We start from the raw sequence: 9999 nt of genomic DNA on the forward strand, positions 1-9999 counted from the left end.
TTAAATTCATGACACTTTGACAAAAAAAATTTCACCAAGTTCTGTATATCCTTTCATGTACTGTGGCAACTGCTTTTTTTTTGTTTTTTCTTCACAAATTTAGCCAGGGATAAATTGTGTTTGCTCATGTGAAGATATTTGTTTGTCATCTTATGAAACTTGAATCTTGACCTTTTAGGTTTTCATATTTTCTTTTTGAAAATTTTTTTACTTCTTATTTTCTCCTAATAGGTTTTCAACCTAATGGTTTATTTGACCATCTATAGAAAGGAAAGTTATTTTACTCCCCCAATCTATTTTGATCTACCATTTGTTCAGATTAAAAAAAAATGTTCATTTATTAATTTGATTTAAATGAAAAAATACTTTTTTTTTTCTTTCTTAATTTGGAGCAATCAAGATGAGAGTTGTATTAAATAATTAATTCCAATTGTTGGCATGTCTCTGACTATATATATCATTGATGTATTTGTGAAAAAAATAGTAAAATAATTTATTATTATTTTTATGCTATTTAGATGGGCTTATTTATTCATCTAGTCATGTCTATTTAGGGGCAACAGATTATACAAGATTGAGATAAGCTAAAAAACACTTTGTGCTTTACCCTACCTTCATTAAAGACTAGTACTCTATGTGTTCGTTATAGCCAAAAGAGTTACTATTCTTGCTCATCACTTTGCATTCCATTATGCGTTTTGGTAGATGTTGCTAGGACCATATCATGTTTCCTATCTTCATGGAGAGAGATTTATCATGCATATATGAAAGGCCTAGCTAGCTAAAGCAAGTGGTGAGCTATTTTTATAGCTTTGATTTAACTAACCATATGCCAAAGGATAAGCCGATAAGGATGTTCTTGTGTCTTGTAATTAAAATAACGTTTTAATTATTAGTTGAGCATAGTGAGAGTTTTATCCATTTTCTATCTAACATAACATGTGGGAAGATGTAGTTGATTTGAAGGAAGAAGAAAAGGACATGTATCAAACAATTGCGCTAGCTAATTTATAATTTGTATTCTAATTAAATGATTCTATCTTCACTTTAAACCTTATATACTTAATTATTACATATGAGGGAAAACAATGATGAAAATCAATATCTATCAATTAATTGATTATTGATAAAAGTAATGGACTATTGAATTTTAATATAAAGTATTGGGCCACTTATCTTCGGCCTTATGTCTTTAACATCAAACGTCTATGGGCCTATTGGGCTAATATGAAACTGGGCAGCCCGAACGTCCATGGGCCTATTAGGCTAATATGGGCTCTATGAGTCTCATGGGCTGGCCCATGTTTATGCGCACAGCTTTGTAATGATAAACCTGTGGCACAAGGGACCATAAACCCCATTAAATCGCAAACAAAACCCTAGAATTGAAAGAAGTAGTGAAATTTATTTTGTGTTCCCAATCCTTCTCATTTTCATTCAATCGGTTTTCACTCAATGTAGCTTTCATGATTTGTCGAACCTATATTGATTTATCTCTTTTCTTATCAAATCCCATAAAGTCTAGTCATGTGACTATGTTCCCATCAATAGGCTAGCTCTATGAGAAAAATTGATTTTTGTATGGTGTTATTTCAATTTGAATTGTTTCTTGATTTCATGATTAATTTTATTAGTTAATTTTTTTGTATTGTTATTCTAAATGATTATTTCAAATGTTTTATTTTTATTAAAAGTTGACTAATATTTGTATTATATTATAATCAAAGTGGTATTAATTAATGCTATGTTCATGTATTTTTGGCATCTATCTTTAGATGATTGACATAAGGATTGTTTTTCATTATTAGGAGGGAATTAACTAATGTTATGTTGATTTTTATCATATTTGTAGAAGTCATAAAATGAGAACTGATCGGGAGTGGATGTATAACAGGCTTGTAGATGGGCGTAGATACATTAATCCTGAATTTTTGGTTGGAGTTGAGACATTTGTTGAATATGCTTGTCATCAACCAGCATTTATGGATTGTGATAAAATAAGGTGTCCCTGTTGTAAATGTCAAAACCGAAGGTATCTTTTAACTGATGAAGTCAAGTTGCATCTTACTAGAGATGGATTTGTCAAGGATTACTATCAATGGGTTTGCCATGGAGAACCTTTAGATATATCAAATCCTATGCAAACACAATGTAATTCATCTTTTACAGAAGAAGTAGAAGGATCAAATCTATATCGCAACATGGTCATGGGTGCCATTGGTTCTAATTTTGACCCAAACTATGGTGAAAATGAGGAGGAAACACCAGATCCAAAAACTCAAAGATTATATGCCATGCTTCAAGCAGCCGACGAGCCATTGTGGGCAGGTTGTTCTAAGCACTCACAGTTGTCAGCTATGACAAGATTGTTGAATATCAAATCTGAGTTTCATATGTCTGAGAAGTGTTATGATGCAGTATCGCAATTAATGAATGAAGCATTACCAACGGATAATAAATTGGTTGGTAGTTTTTATGAAACAAAGAAGTTTGCTGCAAAGTTAGGTCTTCCTTGTGAGAAGATTCACTGTTGTATTAATGGATGCATGATATACTGGAATAGTGATATTGATAGAAGAAGTTGCAAGTTTTGTGATCATCCTCGATATAAAAATAGACAAAGAGCATCTCCAAGAGGGAAAATTGATATACCATATCAAAAGATGTACTATTTTCCTCTTACACCCAGACTACAAAGATTGTATGCTTCGGAAGTTACAGCTAAGTATATGAGGTGGCATGATGAACACAATAAAAAAGATAGTGTTATGTGCCATCCATCTGATGCAGAGGCATGGAAACATTTTGATCGAACAAGTCCGTCTTTTGCATTAGAGGCTCGAAATGTAAGACTGGGATTATGTACAGATGGATTTCAACCATTTGGGCAATCAGGGAAGCAATATTCTTGTTGGCCTATTATTGTGACACCATATAATTTGCCACCATGGATGTGCATGAAAGAGGCTTACATGTTTTTGACTATTATTGTACCTGGCCCAAGAAATTCTAAACAGAAGTTAGATGTGTACTTGCAACCTTTGATAACAGAATTAAAAGATCTTTGGGAAGTTGGTGTTCTCACATATGATGTTTCTAAGAGGCATAATTTTCTTATGAGAGCTGCACTTATGTGGACCATTAGTGATTTTCCAGCATATGCAATGTTGTCTGGGTGGAGTACAATAGGCAAAAAAGCTTGTCCATATTGTATGGATAAATCAAAAGCATTTAGCCTTTTGAATGGTGGAAAAGTTTCTTGGTTTGATTGTCATCGTCAATTTCTACCAGAACATCATACCTTTAGAAGAAATAAAAATGATTTCATGAAGAATAGAATTGAAGATTCTCCATCTCCTCTTATGTTGACTGGAAAATAATTTTTAAAACAAATTGAGGATTTAAAATTGAAGAAAGTAACAGATCCTGGTGCTGAACAATGGAATGCTCCTATTTGTAAGTTATGTGGTTGGAACAAACGCAGTATCTTTTGGGATTTGCCATATTGGAGTACTAATCTCGTCCGTCATAATCTTGATGTCATGCACATCGAGAAAAATGTTTTTGAGAATGTATTTGATACAGTGATGGATGTTGAAGGAAAAACAAAGGATAATGCAAAATCAAGAGAGGATATAAAAATTTATTGCAAGCGTAAGGAGTTGGAGAAAAATGATTCAACGGGTAAATATCCCAAAGCTTGTTATAGTTTGAGCACACAAGAAAAAAAGGTTGTGTGTGATTGGGTGACAAAACTCAAGTTTCTAGATGGGTATGTTTCAAATATGGCAAAGTGTGTGGACATGCGCAAATATAAGCTTTTTGGGATGAAAAGTCATGATTGCCATGTGTTTATGCAACGGTTAATTCCAATTGCTTTTCGTGAATTATTGCCAATGTCTGTGTGGAAAGCATTAACTGAGTTGAGCTTGTTCTTTAAAGACCTTACATGCACTGTGATTAAAGAAGAAGATATGATTAGACTCCAAGAAAATATTCCTATGATTTTGTGCAAACTAGAACGAATATTTCCACCTAGCTTTTTTGATTCTATGGAGCATCTTCCTATTCACTTACCTTATGAAGCAAGAGTTGGGGGACCTGTTCAATATCGTTGGATGTTTCCTTTTGAGAGGTATGTGAAAGTTAATAATTATCATTTTTATTAATGAAAATGTTAATTTATGAACTAATAAGCATATTTAATCATGAGTTAGGTTCTTGCGGCAATTGAAGTTAAAAGTAACCAATAAAGCAAGGGTTGAAGGTTCAATTTGCAATGCATACTTGGTTCAAGAAGTATCTACCTTTTGTTCTCATTACTTTGAGCCTCACATTAACACAAAGTTAAGAAAAGTACCTCGTAATGATGACGGAGGTGAGATGGAAACATGTGAAGGAAATCTTTCTATATTTACTTATCCCGGTCAATCTTATGGGCGACAAAAATCAAGATGGTTGACTGATGAAGAGTATAATGCTGCAGTAACTTATGTCTTGTTAAATTGTGATGAGATTCAACATTATGTCAAGTAAGCTTCTTAGTACTAATTTAATAAACATATAATTCTATTACAATCATTTTTATTAATTAAGATTCTTAATTTGAAGGATATTTGTGGAAGAATTAAAGGTAAATGTGCCAAATATGATTGATGAGCAAGTTGATATGAAGCTCGAGACTGAATTTGCCAATTGGTTTAGATGTTATGTAAGTAACTTATAATTCTTTTATTATTTTTTTATGTTTTCAGGATAATAATTTTATATTTATTTAATAGGTACATGATCCAATCAATAATGTCACTAGTCAAATCATCAAGGATGTTGCTTTGGGGCCTTTAAGAAATGTGATCAATTATCCTATATATTTTGTTAATGGGTTTAAATTCCATACAAGTGATTATAGTGTGGGAAAATCAACCATCAACAGTGGAGTGTGCATCAAAGGTTCTAATTACAGTGAGCTATCAAGTGATTATTATGGTATTTTAAAGAAAATTATCGAATTAGAGTATCCAGCACTTCCAATTAAAAAAGTTGTCCTCTTCAAGTGCGATTGGTTTGATCCAACTCCAAATGTTGGGAAGAAAGTTCATGAGGACTACAATCTTGTTGATATCAACCATAAAAGAAGGTTTAACAAATATGAACCTTTCATTTTGGCGGAACAAGCACTTCAAGTATATTATGCACCTTATCCAAGTATGAAGCGTGACAAAGTTGACTGGTGGGCTGTGTGTAGAATTAAATCAAGATCAGTTATTGAGATCCCTATAACTGATTTGCCATTCCAAGATGATGAAGTAGAAGTGCATTCGATTGATATGATTGATGATGCAATAATACCTTTAAATGATTCAAATGGTGCTTTTGTTGATGTAGATGATGGACATGATGATGTTAACTTAGAAGATGCTGCTGAACCTGATTTACAAGAAACAGAAATGGAAGATGATGAAGATAATGATATGTCTGTTGATAGTGAATAGTGTTATTTTAGTTCTAATGCACTGAATATACTTTGCTTTTAACTTCACGTAGCATTTTTGAAGTCAAGTTTTATTTTATCTATTGAGTATAATTTGCTTTAAACCTTATGTAGCATTTTCTATGTTATGTTTTAATTTACCAAGTATATTGCTTTTAACTTTATGTAGTATTTTCTAAGTTTTTCTTTATGATATTATTATGCATTTGCAATGCTTTATTTGAATTTTTTTTATTGTTATTATGTCAATTTAGTCATTTTTGTAGACATGCCTAGAGGTAAAGGAAGGATTGGGCCATATCGAGGAGAAAGGTCTTGCGGGATGTACACTAATCCTACAAATGAAGAGAACTTAACAAATCCTGTAAATGTCATTCAGCTTAATGATATAGCAACTGAGGCCACTAATCCCACAAATGCATCTTGTGATATTGCAAATAATGACCCAAATCATACAATTTCAACTCCTACTATATCCCAAGCTAGTAATGATCCATTTGATGCAATAGCTAATGGAGGTAGACTTCGCATCGTGGTTTGTAAGTATTTTTTTTTTTAAATATGATTATATGTTATAATATATGAACACATTTACATGTTTATAATTATAACAGGTTAGAACCCTCTAGCAAATGTTCACGTGTGATAACAAAGGTGTTCAAGCAAAAGGTGGACACTAATGGCTACATATGGAAAACAATTTCACAAGCTACAAAAGATTTTTATTTTGAGGAGTTTAGGGTATTTTTATTTTGAATTCAAGTTATTTATTTCATTCCATTTTCATTATGGAATATCAACAAGTTTATTGTTTTGTAGAAGCATTGTGTGTGGGATTCTTCAATGGAGGCTCAAGTGAAGGTGGCATGGGTTGTGAAAGCTTCACAACGATACAGTGATTTTTTGCGAGATATAAGAAATTCTGAAAAGAAACCAGAATACATGTCTGATGATGTTTGGAGACATTGGAAAGCCTCTTGGGATAAACTTGAATTTAAGATGAAACAAGAAAAAAATTCAAATAACCGAAGGAGCATTGCAGGACCATCATCTCATACTGGAGGGTCAATATCAAATGTTGAACATGGCAAAAGACTTGTAAGTATAAATAGAATTTATTTGTATGATGAAGGAATGCAATATAATAAAATTAACTTGCATGTTATATGAGTTTACAATTGTTGTAGTATAAGGTAAAGTACTTTATTTATATTTATGTCTAAAATTACATTTGCTTTTATTGTTAACTAAATGATTATATCTAGTCAAAATGTATATGTTGTCAATGTTATAAGCATCTTCATTAGGATGAATGTGTTCACACTCCCGGTTATTTTTTTTATTATTCATTATTACTAAAAAGCATGATGGACAAACCTTGTTTACATTTGTTTTTTTTTTATTAATGTCTAAAATTTCATATGTTTTTACTCTTAACTAAATAATCATAGCTAAAGCGCATATTTTGTGTATGTTATAGGCATCTTCATTAGGCCGTATGCCTACACCACATGAGTTGTTTCTTTTTACTCATACTAAGAAGCATGATGGGCAAACTTTTATTGATGAAAAATCAAAATCACTCAATGTAAGTTTTTAAAGTTTTTTAAACCATTAAGATTTTTCATTTTTCATAGTTTATTTGTAATTATTTATTTACATATTTTATATTATGCATATAGGATAAAGTATTGAGCTTGAGAGAGGCACCTCAAACAATTTCTGGATCTAGAAATGATAATTCTCAACCAATAGATGAGGTCGCACTTTATTATGAGGCAGTTGGTGGTGAAAAAAAGAGAAGGGTGTATGGTCTTGGATCTCAAGCATCTTATTATTGTGGTGGTAATACAAATGCAAGCAAATCAAGTACTAGCTCTTTTGAATCACAAAATCAAGAGGAGCTTCAAAATGAGTTGGCAATTATGAAGAAGAAGATAGAGGCTCAAGATAATTTGATAGTTGATTTGAAAAGAACAATTGAGATATTGTGTAAACACATCGGTATGCCTCCTCTACATGGAACACAAAATGCAAGTAACAATCAACCAAAGGAGAGTGAAGGCACAAGAGATGGAGATGGAGATGGTGGTGAAGATCCTTGACTTTTATAAATATTAGTGCTTTAATTGCTACTTTTTTTTTTTTGCTTGTCTAACTTTGGGTATTTTTTTGTATTGTTACTTGTTGTTGATGTCTTACATTCTTATGTAGTGGTATTATTGATATCCTAAATACTTATGGATTCCTATATTTTATTTATAGTATAATTTATAAAAATATTGGAGATTGCTATTTTTAAATTATATTGAATTTGGGATTGAATGGATGTAGGTTCAATTAATTGCTTATTGAATGCCCAGGAATTTAAAAATTTTAACATTAGAATTACCCAGGTATTACACGGGGAATCTATATAATTCACAAAAGCGTTACCTAGGGATTACCCAGGGATTTTATATTATTAATAGATATTTACCCAGGTTTTACCCAGGGATTTTCTATTATTAACGATATATTTACCTAGTACTTACCTAGGGATGTTTCGTGGGGACATTTACCCAGCGATTCCCCAGGGATTAATCCATGGGTAATTCCTGGTATTTTATTAAATCCCAGGAATTAATTAGCTAGGGATATCAATTATGTACCCAGAGATTGATCCGTGGGTAATTTACCTAAGTATAAGAAATTTCGTGGGTAATGTTTTACCCACGAGCGATTTAGCTAGGGCCTCAAATCCCTGGGTATTTTCTGGGTAAACAGATTTACCCAAGGATTTTTATAGTGTTACCCACAAAATTGTCCGTGGGTAAATTGTTACTTTCTTGTAGTGTGAAAAAGAATCTATTGGACTCAGGCATAAAACACAAATAAGTAGCTTAGTAGACACTTCATTAAAATGATTATTAAGCTTTTGAAGTTGTAAATCTCTAATAGAATAAAAGAGATCAACCCAATAATGATGCATATTTGTCATCTTTTCTACATTACGTCGAGATCATCCACGAGCAATATACCCATTATCCATGTTAATGACATTTATATCATGTTTTACAGATAATAAGGAAAACCTCATCCAACAAAGAACTCCATCCATCTTCTCGCATAGACTGTAATCGATTTTTAGCTATTTTAACCAAATTCATTGCATTCACAATGTCTTGATCTTTTCTTTGCAATGCTAGTGATAGCTCATTAGTGATTCCCAATATGTTCTTCATCAAAATAATACAAAACACCATATCAAAAGATTGCAATGTATCTAACAAACGACTTGCTTCACCCCTTTTTTCAGACTTTGGATTCACTATGATCAAATCAAGTACTTCAATAATAGAAGAAAACACTTTAACCAAGCTAATTAAGGTATTATAATGAAAACTCCAACATGTCTCGCTAGGATGTTTAAGAGCACTTTGTTGATTTTAGCCATGACCACTTAAAAGTTCACCAGTTTTAAGTGCTTCAAAACTTTGATCGCTTGATTTTCAATAAGAATGTCACGACGCTTGCAAGATCCTCCAACCAGATTAACAATTCCATTCACCACTATAAAAAGCAATTCAATGGAAACATTTTTGCAACAACTACAAGTGCCAGTTGGAGTTGGTGTGCAAAACAATGATGTAAAATGCACTTTGATTTTCTTTCAAGATTAGAGTTTTAAGCCTATTGCACTCACCTTGCATATTACTGGCACCATCATATCTTTGACCACACAATTGAAAAAACTCAAGTTATGCTTGAAAAGTAAGTCTTTAACTGCTACTTTGAGTGATAAAGCAGTGGTATTAGTAACATGAACAATGCCTAAAATGCGCTCAATCACTTGTCCATCATTGTTCACATATCATACTAGTACACCCATTTGCTCTTTAGTTGATACATCTCGTGCCTCATCAACCAAAATTGAAAAAAATGAATCTTTAAGATCTTGAACAATAATCTTAGTGGTCTCAATTGCACATGCATGAACTATGTCTTTCTGAATATCTGGTGAAGTCAACTTGAGATTTCCAGGATATTTATCCAATGCAACTCTTTTAATGTCTTCATTATGATCACAAAGAAATTTGAAGATTTCGTTCCCTTGATTTTCTGAATCTTCAAATGTATCATGACCACAAAAAGCTAGGCCTTGTCATAAAAGAAATCGAATACAATCAATGGAGGCAATCAAACGCTTACGGTAGTCACTTCTAGTTTGATCATTGCTCACAATTGTTTGAATATGTTGTTGTTGATTCATTAAAACTTGACAATTGTTCGAAGCATTGTTGTGTGTACTTTTAGGACCACCGACATGCTCTCGCAAGTTTTCTTTTTTTTTCCAATTAGTGAAACCTTCGGCAACAAAAGCATTTGAGCTTCCTGAATGTTTCTTGTTATCCATTTTAAACAAATAACAACACAAGAAATATGCCACTTCTTTGATAATGCTATACTCTAACCAAGTAGGAAATTCATCAAACCATGAAGGATTAAATCGCCGCATCACATTACCT

At 32.3% G+C, this 9999-nt stretch overlaps 1 protein-coding gene across 1 annotated transcript; it reads left to right on the top strand.

Moving 5' to 3' along the window:
* Window positions 1-1862: 1862 nt before the first annotated feature.
* LOC120267286 lies at window positions 1863-4169 on the top strand. The gene is made up of 2 exons (XM_039274956.1): window positions 1863-3262; window positions 3485-4169. The coding sequence occupies exons 1-2, from the start codon at window positions 1863-1865 to the stop codon at window positions 4167-4169; spliced, it is 2085 nt and encodes a 694-aa protein (XP_039130890.1).
* Window positions 4170-9999: the final 5830 nt, after the last annotated feature.

This window comes from Dioscorea cayenensis, chromosome 8 (assembly GCF_009730915.1).
Source record: "Dioscorea cayenensis subsp. rotundata cultivar TDr96_F1 chromosome 8, TDr96_F1_v2_PseudoChromosome.rev07_lg8_w22 25.fasta, whole genome shotgun sequence".
NCBI lineage: Eukaryota > Viridiplantae > Streptophyta > Magnoliopsida > Dioscoreales > Dioscoreaceae > Dioscorea > Dioscorea cayenensis.

Bases quoted from the DNA above. Each gene is read 5' to 3' on its own strand.
- LOC120267286 (XM_039274956.1), top strand. From the start codon at position 1,863: ATGAGAACTGATCGGGAGTGGATGTATAACAGGCTTGTAGATGGGCGT. The intron at 3,263-3,484 runs GTTTGATTGTCA...GAACAAACGCAG, and splicing joins AATGGTGGAAAAGTTTCTTG to TATCTTTTGGGATTTGCCAT.